The 27,151-nt window shown below is 42.5% G+C and overlaps 1 protein-coding gene across 1 annotated transcript; it reads right to left on the reverse strand.

The window, feature by feature from the left end:
• Positions 1-6,358: 6,358 nt before the first annotated feature.
• LOC120543110 (trypsin inhibitor ClTI-1-like) lies at positions 6,359-15,768 on the reverse strand. Its single transcript, XM_039775969.1, has 4 exons — positions 15,666-15,768; positions 11,013-11,053; positions 10,826-10,935; positions 6,359-6,522 (listed from the first exon to the last, which is right to left on the reverse strand). Exons 1-4 carry the CDS (start codon positions 15,715-15,717, stop codon positions 6,477-6,479), a joined length of 249 nt encoding a protein of 82 aa, XP_039631903.1. The 5' UTR covers positions 15,718-15,768; the 3' UTR covers positions 6,359-6,476.
• Positions 15,769-27,151: the final 11,383 nt, after the last annotated feature.

A 27,151-nucleotide genomic window follows, 5' to 3' on the forward strand; every position in this document is an offset into this window, starting at 1 on the left:
ACAGCCAAAAAAGTGTGGGCACCCCTGATGTAGTAGGATATGTTACAGGGGTTAGATCTCTTTGATGGCTTAGGAGCTCCCGGGGATTCCCTGTAGCTGGGGACAGGAATGTCTGGACTGACCTGCTTGGCCTGCTACCACCGTGACCCTCACCAGGACAAGCGGTTTCATAAAATGACATGAGATGTGAACTGTCCCACTGGAAGGCACCCTTTCTCCAAAATTAAACCTGACACAGCCTGATATAAATGACAATACGATTTTCAAATGTTCCACTAGAGTGCGCTCTTGATTTTCACTTCTAAACTTGGCGCAAGCGTCACAGCACAAGCCATAACAGGAAACTTTAATTCCAAAATGTTCCACCAGGTGGCAACCTTAATCTCTTTAAAAGTAAACTTGGCTCGGCCTTTTAACTGCTAGTTAATCACACAGCATGAGAGAACTTCTGCAGCTTTCTAAGTGAAAAACGACAACAATATGAAATAAGAATGCTTTTGTTTTATGGAGTGCCTATTGTGACATGTACAGAGGACAGTGACATTCTTACTTGCGTGTGTTAATCAACATACAACACATCAACAAATCTTATAAGGCAGGATAAAACAATGCTTAAAATGACGGCCATGGAACTTCTGTTGAGACCCCCAACTTCATGGGGAAAATGAGACAGCAGCTATACAGGTGAGAACTGCCTTCTGCCTAGCATGCAAAAAAAGTTTTCAATGATCTGGCTTGGTGCAAAGCCAGAACAGGCACAAAAAGTAATACTCACCGTCTGATGATCCAGATAAGGATGACAGACATTTCATTTTAAGGTAGCAACACTCACCCTAACCCACTCTCACCTTGGAGTACTACACCCGCCACCCATTCTTCTGCTGATACCAGCATAGGTGCGACATCCCCACCCACAATTACAGCAGCCCAGGTAAGCAGAGAGCTGAGGAGACTTCGTGCCAGCAAAGCAGCAGGTCCAGATGGTGTATCGCCACGACTGCTGAAGGCCTGAGCGTTGGAGCTGGGGAGTCCTCTACAGCGCATCTTCAACCTGAGCCTGGTACAGGGGAGAGTCCCGAGGCTTTGGAAAACATCTTGTATCACCCCAGTCCCAAAGGTATCATGTCCTAGTGAGCTGAATGACTTCCGGCCTGTCACTCTGACGTCACATGTGATGAAGACCATGGAGCGGCTGCTGCTTCACCACCTGAGGCCACAGGTCTGCCACTCCCTCGACCCTGTGCAGTTCGCATACCAGGAGAAGGTGGGTGCGGAGGATGCCATCATCTACTATATATGCTACAACAATCCCTCTCCCACTCAGACAGAGGCAGTGGTGCTGTAAGAATTAGTTTTTGGACTTCTCTAGAACCTTCGACACCATCCAATCTCTGCTCCTTAGGGACAAGCTGACAGAGATGGGAGTAGATTCACACCTGGTGCCATGGATCATGGACTATCTTACAGACAGACCTCAGTATGTGCGTCTCAGGAACTGCAGGTCTGACATTGTGGTCAGCAGCACAGGAGTGCCGCAGGGGACTGGACTTTCTCCGGTCCTGTTCAGCCAACATACATCGGACTTCCAATACAACTCGGAGTCCTGCCACGTGCAAAAGTTCACTGAAGACACTGTTATCGTGGGCTGCATCAGGAGGAGGAGTATAAGAAGCTAATCAAGAACTTTGTTAAATGGTGTGACTTAAACCACTTACACCTGAACACCAGCAAAACCGAGGAGCTGGTTGTGGATTTTAGGAGGCCCAGGCCCCTCATGGACCCCGTGATCATCAGAGGTGACTGTGCAGAGGGTGCAGACCTATAAATACCTGGGAGTGCAGCTGGATGATAAACTGGACTGGACTGCCAATACTGATGCTCTGTCTAAGAGAGGACAGAGCCGACTATACTTCCTTAGAAGGCTGGCATCCTTCAACATCTGCAATAAGATGCAGCAGATGTTCTACCAGACGGTTGTGGCGAGCGCCCTCTTCTACGTGGTGGTGTGCTGGGGAGGCAGCATAAAGAAGAGGGACACTTCACACCTAGACAGACTGGTGAGGAAGGCAGGATCTATTGTAGGCACGGAGCTGGACATCCATGGCAGAGCGACGGGCGCTGAGCAGACTCCTGTCAATCATGGAGAATCCACTGAACAGGATCATCTCCAGACAGAGGAGCAGCTTCAGAGACAGACAGACTGCTGTCACCGTCCTGCTCCACTGACAGACTGAGGAGACCCCACACTATGCGACTCTTCAATTCCACCCCGGGGGGGTAAACGTTAACATTATACAAAGTTATTGTCTGTTTTACCTACATTGTTATCACTCTTTAATTTAATATTGTTCTTTATCAGTATGCTGCTGCTGGAGTATGGGAATTTCCCCTTGGGATTAATAAAGTATCTGTCTATCTATCTGATCACGCTGCTGTGCCTTTCCCACCCAAAATATAGAAAAATGGAAAGTCATGAAAGAAGGTTGCGGTGGGTTGGCGCCCTGCCCAGGGTTTGTTTCCTGCCTTGTGCCCTGTGTTGGCTGGGATTGGCTCCAGCAGACCCCGTGACCCTGTGGTTAGGATATAGCGGGTTGGATAATGGATGGATGGAAGAAGATCTGCTTATTAAAGGCAGTGTGACCCATAGTGAAAAAGGCACTGAACTGCAAACCACAAGATGGAAGGTTATAAAAATAGGCACTATATATAAAATATATATAAATATATAAAAAATATAAAAAGGCGCTATATAAAACCATAAACCAGCAGGTTGAACCTCCATTATTGATTTACTGCTACCTGAGGGTGTTGCTGCACCAGCCAGGCCACACAGTGTAGAAATGTAAAGACCACAATATAAATGCACTATAAAGTCACGAGGTAGGAGGTCCATCTCTCCACCAGTGGCCCCCTCTGTTACTCAAAGACGTCACTGCACCTGCCAGCCCTCAACACGTTAAATTGGCGTCCACAATTGAAAGACACTATATAGAATCCAAAGGCAGCAGAACAATCCGCCATTAGTGATGCCCTGTGAGCTGAGTGAATCTCAGCATCTGCCACACATCACAATGTAGAAACACTGAAAGAAGCAGCGTTCATGATGGAAAGGCGCTATATTAAAGGCCCCATCGTCAGATCTTCAGATGGCAGGACCAACCAGTAGCAGCGAGATGAGTGGTTCTCTGCACCGCCCAGTCCTCCCAATGCAGAAGGAATTGCTGTTAGCAAGGCACTTTTGATAAAAGGCGCTATATAAAGTCATAAGGTGGCAGATTCCATCTCCAAGAAAGACCCCTCATGAGATGAGAATGTCAGTGCACCAGCTAAGCCTCACACCATAAGAATATGTAATGAAATGGTGTTCATGGTGCAAAGGCATTATATAAGGAAAGGCACTATACAGCCATAAGGTGGCAGGTTCAGTGTCCAAGAGTGACAACCTATGAGCCGATTGAGTCACTGCCCCTGCCAGGCTTCATAATATTAAAACATGCAAAGAAGCGATGTTCGTGATGGCAAGGCACTATATGTGAGGTGACAGGCCCAAGTTTCAGCAGTGAGCTGGGTGAGTCACTGCGCCTGGCAGTCCTCAAATTGCAGAAGGTCCACGACAGAAAGGCACTACAGAAAGTCAAAAGGTGGGAGATTCTCCAAGTGACCCCCGGTGAGAGGAGTATGGCACCAGCTAGGCCTTTCATTATAGTCATATGGTAAGAACTGGTGTTCATGATGGGAAGGCACTATATGAAGTCACAAGCCAGCAAACTCAAAGCCCAGCGTTGACTCCCCCAGTGTGTCACTCGTGGTATAAACTTATTGTAAAATATACAATTGGTGTTCACGAGAGAAAGGCATAAGGTGACAGATCGAGTCTTTAAGAGTGACTCCATATCAGATGAGCACAGCGCTGCACCAGCTAATCCTCACAATATAGAAATATAGAAAGAACGAGTCTTCATGATGAAAGGCACTATATAAAATCATAAACTTGTAAATTCATTCTTCACCGGATGCTGTTGGTCTGCCACTGTTAGGCCTCATAGTGTAGAAGCACGGAGGACATGGTGTTGGCAATAGAAAGGCACTTTATAAAATCATCAGAGGGTAAGGATCCTCAAAGTGATCCAACACACCAGCCAGGCCTTACAATGTAAAGATCAGAAGAAAGTTGGGTGAAATGACACCTTTTATTGGCTAACTGAATAGATTACAAATGCAAGCTTTCGAGGCAGCTAAGGCCCCTCCATCAGGCGAGGTGTGTGTAACAAAGAAACTGAGCAATCCTCTCGCTTATATTGGGACAGCAAAGTGATCTTTTCTTTCATCTTGCAAGGAGGGGCGGTGTGGTGTTATGGGTCCACAGCTCGTTGAGCAAAGGCTATTCATTTTAAATAAATAATCACCGCACCCGAGGCGGCTTCGTGAGGGGGGGCGATGTTGTAGCGAGCCGCGGGGCAGTCGTCGATGTGGGCGTTTCTCACCGTGTGCACAGGTGAGGAACTGCCCACATTCGTGATTGCTCCCGTGGCTAATGCTACAGCTGTGATGGCCCCTCACGTTTTAAAAAGAAGCGAGTCGGTGTGGAGGGGAAAAAATGGAGAGAGAAAAAAGGAAAGGAGAGGAAGCAGGCTGTGAGTGAGTGTGGTGAGCGCGCGATCGAGCGCTCGTGGATAGCTGCGTGGAAGCTGGGTGTTAGGCCGACACCCAGGCGTTTGTGTTGATGTCGCTCCCGCTGAGCGATCAGGTAGCGGGAGTGACCAGGGAAGGCGACTGGCCGCAGAGAGGCCATTGAAAGGCAGCGGAAGTCGGGAGACTTGGTGGTGGGAATCCCCAACGTGAGCGACCTGGCAGTTGGTGGAAACCAAGTTCTCCGGGACTGGGATGAGTGCCATACCGGAGCCAGGGATCGGGAGGTCTCCAGTCTCGTGTGTGTGTCTAGAAGAGGGCAGCTGCAAAGAGCGTCTTGCCTGCTGCTTGGCCCAAACGGGATTAGCAGGCGAGACGCTACCAGAAAAGCACCGGATTTGTTAGTGTTTTAAGACTGCTTCCATAAGAAGATTTAACCTCTCGTTTTAAAGGATTGTCTTTTCTTATTGTTGTTTTAACCTCCATGTTTTTTCATTTTATGGATTTATTTATTGAAAAACTGCACTATTTATGGAACACTGTTTTTGTTGGTTTTTAATAAAAGCACTGTTGCACTTTCAACCATCCCCTTGTTCAGATGCTCAATTATTTGCCTCCATTGACTAGCTCACTCGGTTTCATTATCGACGGTGTTGGGTTCAAGGGTTCCCAAACATCAAAGGGAGCGTGGAGCCAGAACCCACATCGTCACAGGCGGTTCTGGGAAAATATCCTTCAGTTTATTGTCTTTCTGTACCTTGGGTTGAAGCTCCTTGCATACAGACCACCACCAAACCTCAAACAACTGATTGTCCGAAACTCTACGTGTGGCTCGGCAGCAAGTGGCACATCTCCCTGCCTACAGAACAGGTGTGGCACCTGTGCACAAATCTCCACGACAGATCAGGTAGTTATACCACATTAGCAGCAGGAGCATAAAATAAAGGGTCCGTTCACATGCAAATCTGCTAATGTGGTCTACCTCTTCATGGGCAAAAGGTGCCCCAAAACTGGACTGTATGCTGGGGAAACTGGTCAGACACTGCGCCAGTGAATGAACTCACATAGATGTCACATTAATCAGAACAGTATTGATCTTCCGCTGGCAGCACACTTTAACAGTAATGGCCACAGCATGAAGGATCTGAGGGTCACTGTGCTTATGGGGAATTTCAAGACCCAACAGGAGCGGAGAGAATGGGAATACAAACTTCAACTCTTTACAAAATGGTCTGAACAGAGACAAGACTTTTAGGAGCAGATATGTGGACTAACAGACTGAGTGACCAGCTGACCACATCAGAGGCCCATCTTACAGACAATGCACTTCAAATAAGAACCTTACAGGACTTTCTCTAGTGATGGTGATCTTATCTCTACATTTTATTAGTTCATTGTTCTCCTCTTTCAGGGTTAATTCATCTCAGGTGTATTCATTTTGCTAACATTTGAATAAAAAATCACTTTGCTGTCCCAATATAAGCGAGAGGATTTCTCAGTTTCTTTGTTACACCTTTGCCTGATGGAGGGGCCTTAGCTGCCTCGAAAGCTTGCATTTGTAATCTATTCAGTTAGCCAATCAAAGGTGTCATTTCACCCAACTGTCTCCTGTATCAATCTATGGCTAACACGGTACAACACTGCAATGTAAAGATCAGACAAAGAACTGCAGTACGCAAATCAATATGAGAGAAACACAAAACACAATAAAAATGAATCTGAGGCCAGATTTAATGCTAGAAGTAAACGTTTATTTCATCTTTGAATGGGTTAGTGGAACAAAGGGGAGCTTGTGAAATGTAAAGCAGGGAGAAGATCGGCGAACCTCCAGGTGTCCATCCATGAATTTAACATTCATCGTCCTTTAGAATATACACCTGATTTTCCCTGTTCCTGTAAAGCAAACACAGGGGCAGAATGAAACCAGTGAGCCAAGGTGGAATCTTCATGAAGCTGCCCTCGTTCAGCTAATGAGGGTCTTTAAGATCCGCGGTCAGCTCCACCTGCACACCTCATGTTGTTCTCACCAGTAGGCATATGAAGGGGGCACTTGCAGCAGTCCTGGATCAAGTGACCAATGTCTACACAGTGTGACAGTTCAGTCATTATCTACTGTGAGTCAATATGTGGAATATTATGGGAAAGAGTTTGACAGAGTTTATACTTCACTTATCAATTGTATGGAAGAAGTGCAGGCTGGCATTTGATGATCAAGGACAGAAGTGGGTATTAATAATTATATAAAAAAGGACTAACCTGTGACTAGGAGTCGTGTAATGTGACATACCCTGTGATTTCTACTTTTGTAATAAGATCTGCTCCAATGATGAGATCAGCACCTGTGGCTGTCAAGTGTGACATCCCCTCCACTAGAAGTCACGTAATGTGACATGCCCTGTGATTTCTGTGAGTTGCCCACTCTGTCCTCGTCACTGATCCCCCATGTGTTCCCGAGTTGTGACACACTGTTCTGGACCTCAGTGTGATTTAACTGAAGGCTATCTCAGGATGGAAATCATCTTTTAAAGGTGCAATAAAAAAACAATGTCTGCACAGACACCAGCACTGTGGTGGTCCCGAGTGACTCTTTTCACCCGCCAAGGCTCAGAATGCACAAACTGTTTCACTGTCAGAGTGTCTTAGGGTGACTGTCACATCATGTTATTGTCAAACCTAGAGGGCATCCCAGTAACACCATAGGGCAGGTCACCAGTCCATCATACTGGCTGGAAATGTGGAATCACCAATCAACCTAACTTGCACATATTTGGGGATGTGGAAGGAAAACCCGCACAGGCACAGTGAAAACGTGTCACCTCCACATGGACACCACCTGAACTGAGGATTTAAACTCAATACTCGGCATCCATGAAGCAACAGCACTAATTAGACTGTATAAAATGGTGAGGATGCCTTTTCAACCCCAATCATGACGTCCCTCTGTGGTCTTTTGTGAGTCGCTTCATCTCCAAGAAAATATCACAGCTATAGGAAAAGTCTGCTCAAAATGGAATTCACTATGAAAAGGCGCTATATGCAGTCATCAGCTTGTCTTTTCAATCCCTGCTATGGGCTACCTGTGTCAATTTGGATGAGTCGTTTCACTGAGAATTCAAACTGGCGTGTTCTTCCTGCAGTCATGTCTTAAGATGGATTTCATTATGGTAGGGTACTATATAAATTTCCCCTTGGGATCAATAAAGTACCTATCTATCTATCTATTATATAGTGCCTTTCATATCTATCTATCTATCTATCTATCTATCTATCTATCTATCTATCTATCTATCTATTATATTGTGCCTGTGATGTATTTGTCTATTAATTATATAGTGCCTTTCATATCTATCTATCTATCTATTATATAGTGCCTTTCATCATATCTATCTATCTATCTATCTATCTATCTATCTATAAAAACTATTTGCCCCTTCCTGATTTCTTATTCTTTCAAAATGTTTCTGATCATCAAACACATTTAACCATTATATCTATCTAGAAAAAAATCCAAACCTACATGGCCCTGTGTGAAAAAGTAATTCTATAACTGGTTATATAATGCAATCAAGCGTTTGCGATAACTTGCAATGAGTCTTTTACAGCTCTGGAGGAATTTTTCATCTATCTATCTATCTATCTATCTATCTTTGATCTATCTATCTATCTATCTATCTATCTATCTATCTATCTATTATATAGTGCCTTTCATATTTTACTGTTGGTATGATCTATCTATCAAAAGTTCAACTTTTGTCTCATCATCTATCTATCTATCTATCCATCTATCCATCTATCTATCTATCTATCTATCTATCTATCTATCTATCTATTATATATGTTTTTGCCATTTGTGGATAATGGCTCTCACTGTGGTTCGCTGGAGTCCCAAAGCTTTAGAAATGGCTTTATAATCTATCTACTTGTGTTCTATCTATCTATCTATCTATCTATCTATCTATTTCTATCAGTATCTATCTATCTATCTATCTATCTATCTATCTATCTATAAGTTTGTTTATTAACTCCCCTATCATGGCCTGCTTACGTGGACTTGCGTGCAGCTGAGGTCAGAAGTTCCCATCCACTTAGGATGAATTCTTTCAAACTCACAATTTGACCCGCCACAGATTTGATACTAACAAACTATAAATTTGGCAGATCATTTAAGATGTCTACTTTGTGCAGAGCAAAAGTCATTTTTTTCCAACAATGCTCACAGAGGGCGGCACGGTGGAACTGTGGCAGCGCTGCTGCCTCACAGTAAGGAGACCCTTAAGGGTTCGCTTCCCAAGTCCTCCCAGTGTGGAGTTTGCATGTTCTCCCCATGTCTGCGTGGGTTTCCTCCCACAGTCCAAAGACATCCAGGTTAGGTGCATTGGCGATCCTAAATTGTCCCTGGTGTGTGTGCCCTGTGTTGGGCTGGCGCCCTGCCCGGAGTTTGCTTTCTGCCTTGCTGGCTGGGATTGGCTAAAGCAGACCCCTGTGAACCTTTAGTTAGTATATAGCAGGTTGGATAATGGATGGATGGATGTTCACAGATCTCTGAGTATTTCACTTTTTATTGACTATTTCACAATTCCAGTGGGTCACAAGTTTACATGCACTTTGTTACCTGGGCCTTTAAACAGTTTGGAAAATTCCAGAAAATTACGTTAAGCCTTTAGGAAATTCAACAATTAGCTTGTGATAGCCAATTAGCCTAACTGGAGTCAACTCGTCAATGGATGTTAAGGCCGACCATCAGACTCACTGCCTCTTTGCTTGACTTAATGGGAAAATCCAAAGAAATCAGCCAAGACCTCACAAAAAAATGGTGGGCCTCTACAAATGTGGTTCTTCCATTGGGAATAATTTCCAAACACCTGAAGGTTCCACATTCATATGTACAAACAATAATATGCAAGTATAAACACCATGAGACCACCCAGCTATCTCACCGCTCAGGAAGGGGACGCGTTGTGTCTCCTACAGAAGAACGGACCTTGGTATGAAAAGTGCAAATCATTCTCAAACCAACAGCAGAAGACCTTGTGAAGATGCTGGAGGGCACAGGGAGATGAGTATCGATATCCGCACTAAAACAAGTCCAACATTGACATAACTTGAAAGGCTGCTCAGCAAGGAAGAAGCCACCGCTCCAAATCCAAAAAAGCCAGACTGCAGTTTGCAATGGCACATGGGGGCAAACATCTGACCTTCGGGAGAAATGTCCTCTGGGCTGATGAATCCAAGATCGAACTGTTTGGCCTTAATGACCATCATAATGTTTGGAGGACAAAGGGGTGAGATTTGCAAGCCAAAGAACACCATCCCAACCATCAAGCATGGGGGTGAGAGCATCATGTTGTGGGGGCTACAGGAGGGTCTGGTGCACTTCACAAACGAGATGACATCATGAGGAAGGAAAATGGTGGAGATAAACTGCAGCAACATCTCGAGAGTTCAGCAAGGAAGCTGGAAGTCAGTGGCAAAGGGGTCTTCCAAATGGACAAGGACCCCAAGCAGACCTCCAAAGTTGTAATAAAATTGCGTAAGGACAACAAGGTCACGGTACTGAAGTGGCCATCACAAAGCCCTGAACTCATTACGACTGAACAGAAAAAGCATGTGCGAGTGAGGAGGCCTTCAAATTTGTCCCAGTTACACCAGTTCTGTCTGGAGAAATGGACAAAAATTCCAGCAAGTTTTTGTAAGAAGCCCACGGAAGGCGACTCAGTTAAACAATTTAAAGGCAATGAGATCAAATATGAACAAAGTGTATGGAAACTTGTGACCCACTGGAATTGTGATAAACTCAATAAAAAGTGAAATTCTCTGAGCTCTATGAACATTTTTGGAAAAAATGACCTTTGCTCTGCACAAAGAAGACATCTCACATGACAGGCAAAATTTATAGTTTTTAAGTATAAAATCTATGGGGGGCTTATAAAGTGAGTTTAAAAGAATTCACCCAAAGGGTATGGAAACTTCTGACTTCAGCTGTAAGTCGCTTCCCTGCTAGGATCCATAATGAAAAAATATTCAGACTACTTGGTTTTAATTTCAACAGGGCATTAAGAGAGCTTTCACCATGAAAAGGCGCTATATCAAATGACAAACATGTCTTGCTCTGTCCCCAACACTGATTTCCTATACACAGAGGTTTTCTTGCTAAATGCCAGGGTTTCAAAGCGCTCTTAAAGCAGATGCCACTTACATGTTGTCCACACAAAGCTCACACTCGCTGCCATAAGTCTGGCCATCAGTGCCACACACCGGGAGGTACATCCGTGTGCAGATGGGCAGCGCATACGAGCCACACTCAGGCTGCAGGAATGGAAAACAGAAGGTTAGGTGGGTGTAAGAGCCGGACACTGAAGGAGACAACTTGAGGAGACCCTTACCTTGATTCCTATTGAAGGGATGATTGCCCCGCTTGTCAAGACTGTGGAAGAAAGTTAAAGAGAAAAATCATTGAATATTCACTGAAACATCTGAAGAAAAACACAAATTCTTGTCCATTTGTATAAGTAAGCATTAAGTAGGATATCTGTCAATGCCATCCTTATATGTGTGGTGCTGTGAACTAACGGCTAAACTGATGGACCAAACAACTTCTCAGTGGATTTCTCTCCACCAACCCTTATTTGATCCCGAGTGGCTGACATTCCCAACCAGAGATCACATTGCAGAAACACGGAAATAATTGTGCTAATGGACAATGCAGCCATCAAAATGGAAAAGTAAAAACGGGCAATTACATCAATGGAATGGAGGAGCAGTGCTCAGCATGGTGGCCTCAGAGATCCAGCATCCAGTGTAGACTCTGAGATCCATGCAGTGTGGACTCTGTGTGGTTTGTCTTCTGACTATCCCTCCACATCTCAAAAATGAGCTTGTAACATTAATGGACATCTCTAAAATGGACTGGTGTGTGTGAGAGAAATTGTGTGTGTTAATGTGGTGGCTCCGTGTGGCCCTGGTCTGTAAAAGTCAGCTGGAAATGGATAGGTGGACGGTGGTTCCTCCTGATAACCTCTTGCCATTAATTATTTAATTTCCTTCAGGGATCAAATAAGGTCCATCTATCTCTCTATCCATTTATTATATAGTGTATATATTCATCAATCATCTATTAATAAATGTATTTAATATCAACCTTCATACCTGCCAATCCTTTATATAGCTCCTTTCAATACTATCTGTAGTGCTTTTCATATACAGTATATCTATATATAATATTGTGCATTTTATTTCTATTGTTTTAAATATTATATAACAACCTACATAGCTCTTATATAGCACCATTCAAATCTTTTATAGTGCCTTTTAAACCCTTTATTAAAACATTATATAACAACCTTCAAACCTACCTATTATATATCACATTCAAATATATCAATAATATAGTGCCTTTCACATCTATCTATCTCACTGTTACTTTTATATCCATTTAGATATGTGTAATATAGTGTATTTTATAGATATATTTCTTTCTACATTATATAACAATGTTCATACCTGGTAATCTATTATATAGTGCCTTTCCCATCGATCTATCTATCTATCTGTTATATAGCGCCTTTCATATCTATCTATCTATCTATTATATAGTGCCTTTCACTCTATCTATCTGTTATATAGTGCCTTTCTATCTATCTATCTATCTATCTATCTATCTATCTATCTATCTGTTATTTAGTGCCTTTCATATCTATCTATCTATCTATCTATCTATCTATTATATAGTGCCTTTTACTCTATTTATCTATCTGTTATATAGTGCCTTTCATATCTATCTATCTATCTATCATATAGTGCCTTTCATATCTATCTATCTATCTAACTCTCTTGTGTTTTCTTTTTTGTTACAATGCCTACAATTCGATATTTGCTTTTGTGACCAGGCTGATATTCATACAATACAATACAATTTATTTGTTGCATAGCCCAAAATCACACAAGAAGTGCCACAGTGACATAAAAAGACAAAAAAGACATCAATCACTTGCAACGAGTGCAGAGTGCAGCTGCTAGAATCCTAACTAGGAAAAGAAAATCCGAACACATTACTCCAGTTTTAATGTCACTACACTGGTTACCTGTGTCTTTCAGAATTGACTTTACTGCTTATGGTTTATAAAGCCTTAAATAATCTCGCTCCATCTTATATATCGGAATGTCTGACACCTTATATTCCAAATCGTAACCTCAGATCTTCAAATGAGTGTCTCCTTAGAATTCCAAAAGCTAAACTTAAAAGAAGTGGTGAGGCAGGCAGGCGGCCTTCTGCTGCTATGAACCTAAAATCTGGAATAGCCTGCCAATAGGAATTCACCAGGCTGATACAGTAGAGCAGTTTAAAACACTGCTGAAAACACATTACTGTAACATGGCCTTCTCCTAACTTCACTTTAACTTAATTTAACTTAATTCTGATACTCTGTATGTTCAATTCATCATAATAACTATTCACAGTGGCTCCAAAATCTGTACTGACCCCAACTCTCTCTTCTGTTTATTTTTCCGGCCTGCGCCACCACCACCTACTCAAAGCTTCATGATGCTCCAACATTGATGGACTGAAAGCCAGAAGCCTACATGACCATCATCATCAGGTCCTTCCATGAAAACCCTAAATACAAAGAGGACTGTTTGACTTATGTTAGGTAGATTGCCCAGAGGGGACTGGGCGGTCTCTTGGTCTGGAATCCCTACAGATTTTATTTTTTTTTCTCCAGCATTTGGTGTTTTTTTATCTTGTTTTTTGTTTTTTCTGTCCACCCTGGCCATCGGACCTTACTTATTCTATGTTAATTAATGCTGACTTATGTTTATTTTTTATTGTGTCTTCTATTTTTCTATTCATTTTGTAAAGCACTTTGAGCTACATTTTTTGTATGAAAATGTGCTATATAAATAAATGTTGATTGATTGATTGACAGTGGGCTTTAACAGGCCCTGCCTCTTGGCAGCCCCCCTGCCTTGATTCTCTAAGAAGACAAAAAAAAACTCCCAAAAAACCCTTGTAGGGAAAAAAATGGAAGAAACCTCTGAAAAAGCAGTTCAAAGAGAGACCCCTTTCCAGGTAGGTTGGGCGTGCAGTGTGTGTCAAAAAGAGGGGTGTCAATACAATACAATACACAGAACAGAACTAATCCTCAATACAGTATAAAAATACAAATTTTACAAGTACGTAGCAGAATTTAACAGTAGATGATATCTCATAATATGATTTGGATTTGTTTAGAATCCTGGGGACCTCCTCCATCAAGCTGCCACCCCCCATTTGGCCATTCCACATCTGAAATAGCTCTAATCCGATTAAAGGACCCCGCTTTCCCACGATTCCTGCGATCCTCCATCAGGGACAATCCCTAATAGTTTTAATCCCTTTATGTGTGTCCGCCCACCTCCTGCAAATCCATAGCTAAGGTTTATTAATCATTCCAAGCCTTCAATTTATTTTTAAAATGAAATTACCGTCAAAGCAATAAGTGGTCAATATGAAAGCACGTTCTGCATTAAATAACTTCTCAAATGTCTCTATTCGTTTTACAAACAACACAGCGAACCACGAAACGGGTCTATTTTGAGGCAGGTGAGGCTTATTGATTCGTAGGATTTTTTTTTTTCCCTTTTGTCCTTGTAGTGGGAGTTCCGTGAAGTGCCACATCCTAAGAGCGTGGATTGCGAATCAGCCCAGTCCTAGTGAGCTACTTCAGTGTCAATAATGAAGTTAACTTGAGATAATTGTGAAGAAAAACTAAACGAACGCGGGGAAACAAACTAAGGCGACACAGAGAGAAGAAGAAACGAATGAGACGCCAAGTCTGCTTAGTTGACTGCTGCCGCACACACCGGTCTGCCCTTTTCATGAAACATTCTCTCCAAAATCGGAAATCGGTTGCATTATGTCAGACAAATTGCCTGTAGTACAAAATAAATGCAATGTTCACTACAGTAGGATTAGTGTCTCCTCATGGTGTAAATCGCCGTGGATAAAGACGATGTTCGACTGTAACGGAAAACAATACCTGCCTGCCTTTACACCTGCCATGTCCCCTTAAAGAAAGCGCAGCCGCACTCCGGTAAGTTTAAAGGCTCTTTACTGGACTGAGTTCGAGTTCGCGGTCTGTTCGCTGTCGGTGTTCACCCGGGATTAAACACGATGGACCTGAGCAGCTGTCATCGCTGCACCGTAAACTCCTCTTAACTTCCACGTAGTTTTCATCCGTGTTTTTTTTTTTTGTTTCTTTCCAGTCCAGTCTGTAGTGTCTCAAGTCTTCGCCGTTCCAATTCTAAGCCCTAGGCAGTCGAGTAAAAGCTAAAGCCCCTCTTGTATAATGCCACGCCCCTGATCTTTTTGTTCATTTACATATGTATGTGTATTTATTACCCTAACCTAAACCCCCACACCGCTCTCCCATACAAATGAGTGCATTTATTTAGCCACTGAAGAACCCCGATGGGGACCCTCTTTCACATCATTATGTGTAAATCTTCGAAGAAGAAACACCAAAGGGAAACCCCACACTTTTCGATCCATTATATGTATATCCCGGTATTCGAAACACTCCCGGCCCACAACCAGTGCTCGCACTTCTACATATTCAATTAAACGCGCTGAAAACTCGGAGGGAAAGCCAGGGAAAGCCTTCACCGTTAATTATAAGACTCGTGCGCTGCTTCTAGTTTCATCAACTTGTCACATAACTGTCTATTGTGTGGAATGACGCCAATTGCGTAAGCCCGAAGGTTACAGCGAAACCCCCCTTCACCTGCGATCAAATGGCCAAGCGACCTGACCAGCTGGTGTTTGCCAGGTGACAGTGTCGGTGTTATTAGCGGGGCAGGGTCACCACCGCGCCATAAACTCTTCATAATCTATACAGTTTCTCGTCTCTTTTTCATTTTCTTACACCAGAGGAAGCCTCGGCCGTTAATTCAAAGCCCCAAGCCCGCCTCACACGCTGCTTCTTAATCAGTGTCATCAGTTTGTCACGTAACTGGCTACTTGGGCTATTGTGGCAATGACGCGAACTGCGAAAGCTCACCTAAGAGGCAGGAGCAGGCGGCAGCCAGGATCAGGAGGCGCTTGGCAGACATCTCGACTCCTTTCACGTGTGTCTTCTGTCAGACTCTGACTGGCTACCCAACTAGTGCACTCCATTTATAACGGGGCACATCCGGAAACTTGAGTCGGAAAAAAAAACGCAAACATGCCCCGCCAAATCTAAAGTATTGTGACGTGCTAAGAGAACTTTTGGAAAGGAGCCTTAGAAATGAGGGGTTCTTGCCGCCAAAAAGGGGAGCGTCACACGGGAGCGCATCACGTGGTGCACCAGTTAGAACAACAACAACATTTATTTCTATAGCACATTTTCATACAAACAGTAGCTCAAAGTGCTTTACATAATAAAGAATAGAAAAATGAAAGAGACAATAAGAAAACAAAATAAATCAACATTAATTAACATCGAATAAGAGTAAGGTCCAATGGCCAGGGGGGACAGAAAAAACAAAAAAACTCCAGACAGCTGGAGAAAAAATAAAATCTGTAGGGATTCCAGACCATGAGACCACCTGACCAGTCCCCTCTGGGCAATCTACCTAACATAAATGAAACAGTCCTCTTTGGATTTAGGGTTCTCGCGGGAGGGCTTGATGATGATGGTCACATAGACTTCTGCCTTTTAATCTGTCCATCATTGTCGGAGCATCATGAAGCTTTGAGTAGATGGAGGTGGCGCAGGCCGCCACCACAAAGAGACCGGAAAAAGAAACAGAAAAAGAGAGTTGGGGTCAGTACGGATTTTAGAGCCACCATGAATAGTTATTATGAGGAAATGAACATACAGAGTATCAGGATTAAGTTAAAGTGAAGTTATAAAAAGGCCATGTTAAAGTAATGTGTTTTCAGCAGTGTTTTAAACTGCTCTACTGTATTAGCCTGGTGAATTCCTATTGGCAGGCTATTCCAGATTTTAGGTACAACAGTATACCGTACAGAACAGTATAAGAGCTACGAGGACGAAGTGTGACGGGTTTTTCAGAAAGGCCGTTGGCAAACATTTATTATTTTTGGTGGTGGTTTCTAAGACCCGAACGGAAATCGGTTAGTAAAGAAACCTTCAGCAAGAAAAGCACTGAGTTTACTAGTTAAACGGCTTGACGTACGCGTGTCCCTTTTCTCCGCAAATCGTCACAGTATTTTCATTAAGACAGGTCTAAGAAAGAAACTACACACGTGTCATTAGATAACGCTATTGTGTTATAGAAGTTGATCAACTTTGAATGAATTTGGGATCTGACCGATCCTTTAGCGTTTGCCGGCTGGATGGTTGTCGATTTTCCAGCACACTCAGTAAACGCACAGCCATCACGCAAGTGCAGCTACCGGAGGGGCTTTCACTCGCCATTGGGGCATCACAGAAATGGTCAGTGCCGACATCAGACTCAGACACGTTTTTCACTTCTGTTTTGTTTCCTTACATTACTAAAATCTAAAACAGCAGTTCACGTTTCCATCCAACAAGACAAAGCCCAGCTAGCGATGCTCAATTCCCGAACGATTCCTACTTTTTGAATGACAGTTTTAAGTGAATCATACGAATCGATTGAGCTCAGTAAGTCACTAACTGATTGGCTTCCGATAACGTCACGTGTTTTGAGTGCTTGTCATTGGCGTCATTTTCTGTCAATCTTAGTTTCCAAACCTTGTTATGCAGACTTACTTAGTACAGCCGCCGTCCATTTACTGTACGTTCTTTCAAAAAACTTTAAATGAGTTTTTTTAGTGATTAAAGTTAACAACGGCGATGTTGCTGTACTGTATAAGTTTACAATCAACTGATCTTTTAATCAAGGGAGATGTGTTTTTAAATGCATGCATGAAGTATTGGCTAATTTTCATTTGAAGAACAAAAAAAAAAAAAACCTGAATCTCAGGGTGGGCCAATGAAGTAAGCCAGTTGGACCTGGGCCCACCTGGACCTAATAGTGGTGCCAACCTGCTTCAGAAATACCAGTCAGGCTTTAGAGCACACTGTAGTGCGGAGGTCGTTAATGACCTCAGGCTTAGCACCGATTTGAGTAAGGTTTCCGTTCTGATCCTGCTAGACTTAAGAGCAGCCTTCGACACCATAGATTACATCATTTTTCTCCATCATTTAGAAACAGTAGGGCTTTCAATCATACGCATCAGGAAGACATTTTCAGGTAATACAGGGTGTCCCAGAAAGAATATCAGAGTTTTAATGAGCAGAAGTTTGGCGCCCATTCATCTGAGACTGCAGAGAAACATGAGTGGCATCTTGAAGAATTAATCTAGTTTCATTTCGTTGCCGGTAGATGGTGCTAGTGCTTATCAAAAAGCTACCAGTGTGTTGTTTCGATTAGTTGCGTTTGCAGTTATGGCTGTGCCACAACAAAAAGCTTTTTGCGTTTGCGAATTCGCCAGAACTCAATCGGTTGTTACTGAGCAGCGGGCATTTCGTCAAAAATATGGGACTGACCCTCTAAATGACAATAACATTCGTCGATGGTACCGGCAATTTCGGGATACTGGGTGTATCTGCAAAGGTAAAAGCATCGAGCGACTTCGAACTTCCTCCTCTGCTAAGAATGTCGCCCAAGTGCAAACTGCGTTCACTCTGAGCCCATCGAAATCGGTTCGACGAGCAAGTCATGAGTTAAAGATATACCAAAGTGTATGGAGAATTCTCCGACGCCGTTTGGTTAGGAAAACCGTATCGTCTTCATTTGGTTCAGGCCCTTAGACGAGGGGATAAGACGCGCCGAGTTGAGTTTTCATCTTTCATCCAGCAAAATTTGGAGACCAATGAAGATTTTTGTTCCTTGATTATCTTCAGTGATGAGGCCATGTTTCACATTAGTGGGAAGGTAAATCGTCATAATGTACGAATTTGGGGTGAAGAAAACCATATGCAAAATTGTGCTGAACCAGGGGTGCAGGAGACAGAGGAGTAGAGTTAGGCCTTGTTCACACGGGCGTTAAGTTTTTGGATAAACGAACTTGCTCTGAACGTCCTAGACGTTTATGTTGCATTTTGTGGTGTCGATCGATTGACTTCTACACCGGCGTTCGTTTGTCTCTGTCTAACGCCAGCCTGCAGCCCAAATTGTAGTTTGTGTGTTAACCTGTGGAGGCAGTGTCGGGAACTGGATATGAAAGCCCTTGTCGTTTTATTTGAGGTGCCTCCTTTCAATATGGACCATTTTGCTATGTTAGATATTAATCTTCTTGTTTTAAAAATACTCGTAATACGGCGACGTAGGGAGAGAAAAAATCGCCGCCGCTACTGGGTTCATCCTCTGACTGCACAACGTCGGGTTAAAGGAAGTTTTTTTGTGCTTTATGAAGAAATGCGAAAATTTCCGCGCAGTTTTTAATTACTGTCGGATGTCGGTTTCCACTTTTGATTGTCTGCTGCAGCTGGTGCAATGCCACATTGCATGCCGATCAACCAATATGCGACTTGGTGTTAGCCCCGAAGAGAGACTACTTGTCACTTTGAGGTAAGGAAACAGTAGTCGAGTGTGCGCTTACACCGGTGTTATGCACTGAAATGCCCCCGCCATGGATTGCCCCCCCTACATAATCGTTATCAAATATTATATTAGAACATAAATTAATAGGTTCATGGTTTACAAATTACACGAGACAATAAAATAAAATAAGCAATATGAAAATATATATGTTGTATATGAAAACATAAAAATATTAATATCATGATATATCCGGTCCTCCGAAGCATAAAATAAACACGCAGAAAACGAACTAGAAGCGGTTTCCTTGCGTTCGTTGGGTTTTGAACGCCAAGAAAAAGCTGCATGCAACGTTTTTTTGATGCCGTATAAACGCACAGCCGGACAAACGCACGTCACCAAAGCCCGTGTGAACACTCTCATTGACTCCTACGTGTAGAAAACACTCGGCACTTGATCCGCGCTCACCGGACACTACGAACGCAAAAAAAACGCTCGATTTTAACGCCCGTGTGAACAAGGCCTTAGATGTTAAATTAGCTAAAAAGGACCGTTGGTTTTGTTGATACTGTTAGTGCCATGCTGCTCAGGTTTTTAGTAGCGACACAGCTGCTTTGTCCCTTTGCCCGTTCATACACACCGCCCAAGTCCACCCTGCTCACCTGGGATCAGACGCATCCACAACGTTGCCCCAAACTCTCTGAGGGCTGACCAAAGCCCAGGGTCCAAATCCGAGGTGATAGACTTGGGAGCCAGGGGATACCTCCGAGGGGCTCTCTGAGTGCCAAATCAGGGCCCCCATTTCACCTGCTGCTCATGGTTGGCACCCATTACGGCTGGACTTTTTACTGTATTTTTCTAATTTTTTTTTTAGTGTGTAATTTTTTTGTGCTTATTGTTTTGCAATGCTACTTGAATTGTCAAATAAAACTACATTTTTAAATTGGTAAAATTGGCATTATTACCTTTTTAAAAGGGATGTCTTTGTTTTTATAGTAACAAAGAGAATGTTAATTTGCATTTCAATACTGCTTTTATACGAGTACAAGAAGATTTCAGCTATTTGGAATAAAATGAAAATGCCATAAATTTCGACTGCCTTTTCTATAAAAAATGCAATTCTTTTTATAGTGTACAAGAGCTAAGGCTTCTCCCTCCATTTGTAAATATCTTTTTTCACACACTGCAGATGGACAAAGCACAGTTAATTGTACTCATTAGGACACCTCTGGGAGGAACTATAAACTGTCCTGCAAGAAACTGATAAGGGCTAATATACACCTACATTGTGGTGACGGGAGTTGCATCTTCATATACGAGTACTGATATGTAACACTGATTCCTGTTCGCTGGCAGCTCAGTGCTGCATGATCATTTTACGTATGGTACATAATTAGCCATGTGCTAAAGCTCCAAAACAAGCATTGACCAGTCATCTCTCCTGGTTCTTCTATCACACTGGCCTCCTGAGCTGGGTATTGTTCTTTGATCTGACCCTGCCAAGACACCAGCATACCCTGTTTTAAACTGGCAATTTCTGCCATCTTCCTGTCTAAGGCAGGGAAAATTCTATCTTTCCTCTTCAGCTTCCAGTAGACTGGCTTCCCATGCAGGTAGGAAACTTTGCCCTTTCCCAGCTGGTGCCCCCATCTAGGTGAGTCGTCCGTTATGACGAACATAAATATGTTTTATGTATTGCTAGTTTGTAGCCATTTGTTATGCTTTGTTTGTGTTTATTGTTCTAGCTTTGTCTTTTCTTGTCTGAAGCACAATGGCGCAGAGGTTAGCAGTGCTGCCTCACAGATTAAGATCAAATTTAGATAGATAGATAGGAAAGGCACTATATAATATATAGATAGGAAAGGCACTATATAATAGATAGATAGATAGATAGATAGGAAAGGCACTATATAATAGATAGATATAGATAGATAGATTTTATGTATTGCTAGTTTGTAGCCATTTGTTATGCTTTGTTTGTGTTTATTGTTCTAGCTTTGTCTTTTCTTGTCTGAAGCACAATGGCTCTCCCATTCTTGTCTAATACAGAGGTTAGCAGTGCTGCCTCACAGATTAAGATCAAATTTAGATAGATAGATAGGAAAGGCACTATATGATAGATAGATGAAAGGCACTATATAATAGATAGATAGATAGATAGATATGAAATGCACTATATAATAGATAGATAGATAGATAGGAAAGGCACTATATAATAGATAGATAGATAGCTGGACCAGGGGTTGGTGATGAGCACTAATTCCTCTTCTTCTGTTCCCACAGACATCCAGAAGGAAAGTCTATCTAACCACACATCACTTCCACCTTTTCTCCTGACCTCACTTCCAGCCCCTGCTGATGACCTCATGCCCTTGCCCACCCTGCCTTCCTGCTATAAAACCAACCTGCATCCCAATTCAATTCAGACTTTGCATCTTGATGTGTTGGCTCAGTTCTTAGTGATTACTCTTTAAAAGATAACTGATTATTACAATAAATGGGGTGGATCCCCAACTCTTCTTTTGTGTTCTTGTCTTTCTACAATAGACAGAACTTTATATGTCGACAGTGGTAAATTTTTTGGACACAATATGGTCCAGATGTTTCCCTAGCCCTAATTTCCTTCTTCCCCTTTTACTTCAATGTATTTTGCAGAATTCAGGGAACTTCCCTAAACCTTTCCATGATTTCAGCGAAGGTATGACAAAACAAACTGCGTGGTTCGCTCACCAATACCGAACAACCCAGAACCATTCACGTCTTGCTAAAGTTTGTCCACAGATGGAATTGGGTAACATTCCCTGACAATGGCACATTTTGCTTATCGATTGGTGAATTTTAGTGCTGTAACAGTGGGATTTACACATGAGGTAGGACCATTACCTGCTTCAAAGATGTCCATATCTATCAATTCTTTCATTTTATTTCCGACAGCTTCTCTCAAATTAAATGGTATTTGTCTGACATAATAACTGATGTGTAAATGCATGTGCTTCGTCTTCAACTTCTCCACACCTTGGGTACTCCAGGATAGGAGCTGGAGAGCCTGTTTGAGATCCATTAAGCTGTAATATCTGTGCCTACTCTGAACACCCTAAACTTGGTCTCAGAGTGGTTCTTTGTTCCTGTCAATAACCACAAACTCTGCGTATTCTGTGCGATCCCTTGTGTTGACTTTGCAGTTCCAAGCTCCTTTTCACAAGTAATGGCTCCTTAGATGAATAAGTAAACAGTCTTCTCCATGTGTGGAATGTACGAGTGACGTTCAATGTGCGCCCATTCATTTGTTCCCAGGTGTTTGTTTTTTTCTTTCAATGATAATACAGGTGGTACCAGAGTCAATACACATTTGAAGTTCTACTCCACCTGAGCAAACTCTCCATCTTTCTGTCCTGTCCTTTTTCAGTAACCACAAATTTAAATTCTGTTTATCTCTGCACAGTATCAGCAGTTTGCTTTTTTTGGAACTCTTTGTCCTTCCAACTACACTCGTGACATGTCCGACCTCCAGCCGGATGTTTGGCATCTCTGACCAAGTGGTCTGCATTAACACATCTGTAGCATTGCCTGTCTGGCTTATTTTTCTCAAAATTGCACTTTTTTTTGTTTTGTTTTGCCTCATGTTCACTGTTATGGTGTATAAAATCTGTACATTTTGGTTTCCATTAGATTTTGTTCTAGACAAGACAACAGATGAACTAAGACAAATTAAAGCAAGTTTTCTTCCCTTACACCTTACTTTTAAAACACTTGTTCATAGCTTCGTGCTAATTTGGTTTATAGCCTGGGAAAGGATGCTGAGCTGATACCTCAAGCTATTGATTACTTTATGGATGGACATCTGCAACAACAATTTGCTTTCTAGCCTGGGACAGGAAGAACTACTGATACCTCCGAGTACATCAAAGGTTTTGTTGTGTGGGAAAACGGACAATGAATTAATTCATCAATCATTTGGACAGCCAGCCAATCAGGTGCATGGGTTGTGAAACCAAGGCTTGACATTTCATAATAAATATGCCTTTGGTTTGGAAAGATGAAGAGAGAAGCAAAGAAGAAGAGGAACGGACCAAGACGGCCCTGGTCGTCAGAAAGGCATCATGAACATCGATTGCTAAATCAAACGCCTCCCTGGGACATTCATCCTTGTCATCTGTAACTTTTTCATAAGCTTTTTCTAAAGACTATACATATTCAGACTTTCCTATCACTACCTATTTTCTAGTATTCTTTGTTCTTGTGGTATTATTATTATTCTTGTAATAAATACCATGCTGCTTTTAACTTTGTCTAGAGTGATTGAAGTAATAAGTTAGATTTCTTGGAGCACCTGGTGACAGCCGGATTTTTGCCATTATTTCTGTGCTGCGAGGTTTATATGGCTGAGAGTGAGAGCGCTATACTCAACAGAAGGGACAAATACGAGAAAGAAGGTATTCTTGGCTGATGAATGGCCTATAGTCAAGAGTGCTGAGTCTTTGTATGTTTAAATGTATTCTTGTAGACCAAAAGTAATATTTAGGTCTGAGATATCACTAAAACATCGTATTGTTGTTCGTGCCGAAAATAAGTAAGTCTCTTGAAGTGCTGAATGACAGGCTTTTATTCCTAAAGCACTTGTGTGGTTTAAAGTGCTAAGGGTTAATCAGCATGTGTGTGTCATTCATGGAGCACTGTTGTGGTTAGGGTCTGTGTGTGTGTTCATCTTAAAGTGCAACAGTAGACCAACCCGATAACGAACTTGACGAGAACCCTTATCCTGTGGAGTAAGTGGAGGGAAATACCACGATAATACATTCACCTTTCCTGTATGCAACACGATTTACGGTTTCTGCTCGGTAAAAAAAATTAGTGGTTGAACGACTGGGAGCTGAGCTGCCATTCATTAAATCTTCAAGAAACCCATAAGGAGCAGAAACCAGTGGATGGTGTATGGAATACAATTCCATCCTTTATCACGCATGCGCGTCAGAGGGTCACCCTCTGGGTTCCTCCCACGTGTGTAATTCCACCTCAGACCGAGAGGGGCCACTGCCACTAACCAGGTGATCTTCCGTTCTCTCCATAGTGCCATGAAACCACCAAGTGACTCTGCCCCTTCCAGTCCCAAAACCATAAAAACCCAGCCAACCAGAAGGAGGCGCCGCTTATTGACTGGAAGCCTGAGGAGATGAAGCTCCTTCAAACCTCAACTGAAGTGAACAGAGAAGCCTTGAGAGGCAGTGATTTAGTTGTACAGAGCGCCAGTTGTTTGTTATTGTGCCATTTGTGGAACTGTTTGGAAGTAAATGGGAATGGACAAGTTGACACCCCAACATTTTTCTTATCTTTCCACCCACCATTCCCCTGGGCAACCACACCTTGCATTCAGTAATATTAAATAAAACTGGTTTTACAACTGTGACCAGTCAAATCAATTCATTCTAAATAGTGTGATGTAATCAGGGGTGGATCTACCATGAAACTCACAAAGCTTAAGCTTAAGTGCCCCCTAATCCCGGAGAGGTACCAGAAGCGACTTTGATTTTCACCCCGTATAAGTCAAAAACGTAAAGGAATAGGACATTTTTTCACACCAGTGACATCCAGTATAACCATTGTGGTATATGGCCGGCCATTCATCCCGTCCAATACTCCCAGGCCGCTAGATGGAGCCCTCCCTGCAGCATGGAGGTGCCCCGAATGCCAGCAGGGAATCATGGACAATGGAGTGTTTATTCACAGCCCTGCTGGATACCATGGGGGCCGCCAGAGGACACTGCAGGGAGGATCAAGGACTATTTTCCCTACGTCCCAGTTACGTGGGCAGAAGAAATGACGTACTTCCGGGTTGAAGAAAAGGAGTTTTCATCCGACCCGGAAGTGTTGCCAGTCACACGGATAGAGAAGAGAAAAACATCCGGGTTGAGGACTATAAAAGGACTGTGGGAGATCCCAGGGTGACAATGCCTCTGGGAGTGGAGGATTTGAATATCGTATTTATTATTGTTATTATCTATGAGTATTGTGGAGTGGAGGGTACTTTGTGCACTTTTTTATTGGAATAAAGTCAATTATTGGACTTTTATCTGGTGTCTGCTGTCTGGTCTGAGGGTTCAAGGGGACGACAGCGCCCCCTATCTGTCACACCATTTTAATCAAAATGTGAGACGTAGTTTTTACAATTTTTTTTTTTTAAATTGCTGTGATCTGATGTGGAATAACCCCAATGAAGAAGATGTCAGTGGTTACCCAGACCTTGTTGCTGGTTGTGAAGGGGCCTCCATAACACTTCAAGTTTCAGTGTCACCAAAAATGCAGATATGCCACTGGGTGTAATATTTAACACATAATATCTCTACAAGACAGAGTCTTGTTATCTGTATCAGATTCATTCAACACTTCACTGTAGTAAAATACACAAAAAATGTCAACAGAGAGTTGTTTGAATCATTGGATGTAATCCAAATTTTACAGAATGCTGTCCATGATGTGCAGTCAAGAAGGAAGTCTTGCTTCTCTGATATATGGTGTGCAACAGTTTTGCCAGTACTTTAAAGATAACTTTTATAAATTAGCTTACATAACCACAGGAAACGTTGAGAACACACTGAAAATTTATTTTGTTAACCATTATTGAATTAAATTTTTCTCACAGTGCAAAGATATATTGGGTTATAAGGAAGAAATTGCAGTATTTCTGCAAAGGGGGCATTGCCTTATGCAAATATCCGAGTGAGACTCGAAAAGTAAAAGCAACTTACCCGTTAATAGTGGTGACTGTGAGCGGATACAATACAATACAATTTGTTTTTGTGTATCCCAAAATCACACAAGAAGTGCCGCAATGGGCTTTAACAGACCCAGCCTTGACTCTCTAAGAAGACAAGAAAAAACTCCCATAAAAACCCTTGTAGGGCAAAAATGGCAGTTCAAAGAGAGACCCCTTTCCAGGTAGGTTGGGTGTGCAATGGGTGTCAAAAGAAGGGGGGTCAATACAATACAATACAATACACAAAACAGAAAAAATCCTCAATATAGTATAAACATAACAATCTTAGAAGTACGGAGCAGAATTTAACAGTAGATGATAGATAGATAGATAGATAGATAGATAGATAGATAGATAGATAGATAGATAGATAGATAGATAATCCAGCATCAGTATACTGATACAAAGAAACAATATTAAATTAAATAGTAATAAAAATGAAAAAAATAAAATAAATAAATAAAAAAGCAGACAATAACTTTAAATAATGTTAGCGTTTACTCCCCCGGTGGAACTGAAGAGTCGCATAGTGTGGGGTCTCCTCAGTCTGTCAGTGAGCAGGACGGTGACAGCAGTCTGTCACTGAAGCTACTCCTCTTCCTGGAGATGATCCTGTTCAGTGGATGCAGTGGATTCTTCATGATTGACAGGAGTTTGCTTAGTGCCCGTCGCTCTGCCACAGATGTTAAACTGTCTAACTTTACTCCTACAGTAGAGCCTGCCTTCTTAACAAGTTTGTCCAGGCGTGAGGCGTCGTTCATCTTTATGCTGCCACCCCAGCACACCACCGCGTAGAAGAGGGCACTCGCCACAACCGTCTGGTAGAACATCTGCAGCATCTTACTGCAGATGTTGAAGGATGCCAACCTTCTCAGAAAGTATAGTCGGCTCTGACCTTTCTTACATAGAGCATCAGTATTGGCAGTCCAGTCCAGTTTATCATCCAGCTGCACTCCCAGGTATTTATAGGTCTGCACCCTCTGCACAGTCACCTCTGATGATCACAGGGTCCATGAGGGGCCTGGGCCTCCTAAAATCCACCACCAGTTCCTTGGTTTTGCTGGTGTTAAGATGTAAGTGGTTTGAGTCACACCATTTAACAAAGCCTTTGATTAGCTTCCTGTACTCCTCATCCTGCCCACTCCTGATGCAGCCCACCATAGCAGTGTCGTCAGTGAACTTTTACACGTGACAGGACTCTGAGTCATATTGGAAGTCTGATGTATATAGATTAATAAGGACCGGAGAAAGTCCAGTCCCCTGTGGCACCCCTGTATTGCT

This window comes from Polypterus senegalus, chromosome 13 (assembly GCF_016835505.1).
Source record: "Polypterus senegalus isolate Bchr_013 chromosome 13, ASM1683550v1, whole genome shotgun sequence".
Lineage (NCBI taxonomy): Eukaryota > Metazoa > Chordata > Cladistia > Polypteriformes > Polypteridae > Polypterus > Polypterus senegalus.

What these genes read in the sequence shown, in the direction of transcription:
- LOC120543110 (XM_039775969.1), bottom strand. Translation starts at nt 15,717, where the DNA reads ATGTCTGCCAAGCGCCTCCTGATCCTGGCTGCCGCCTGCTCCTGCCTC. An exon ending in TCCCTTCAATAGGAATCAAG is followed by an intron (nt 10,936 to 11,012) that starts GTAAGGGTCTCC and finishes CCATTCCTGCAG; the next exon opens with CCTGAGTGTGGCTCGTATGC. An exon ending in GAGCTTTGTGTGGACAACAT is followed by an intron (nt 6,523 to 10,825) that starts GTAAGTGGCATC and finishes TTTGCTTTACAG; the next exon opens with GAACAGGGAAAATCAGGTGT.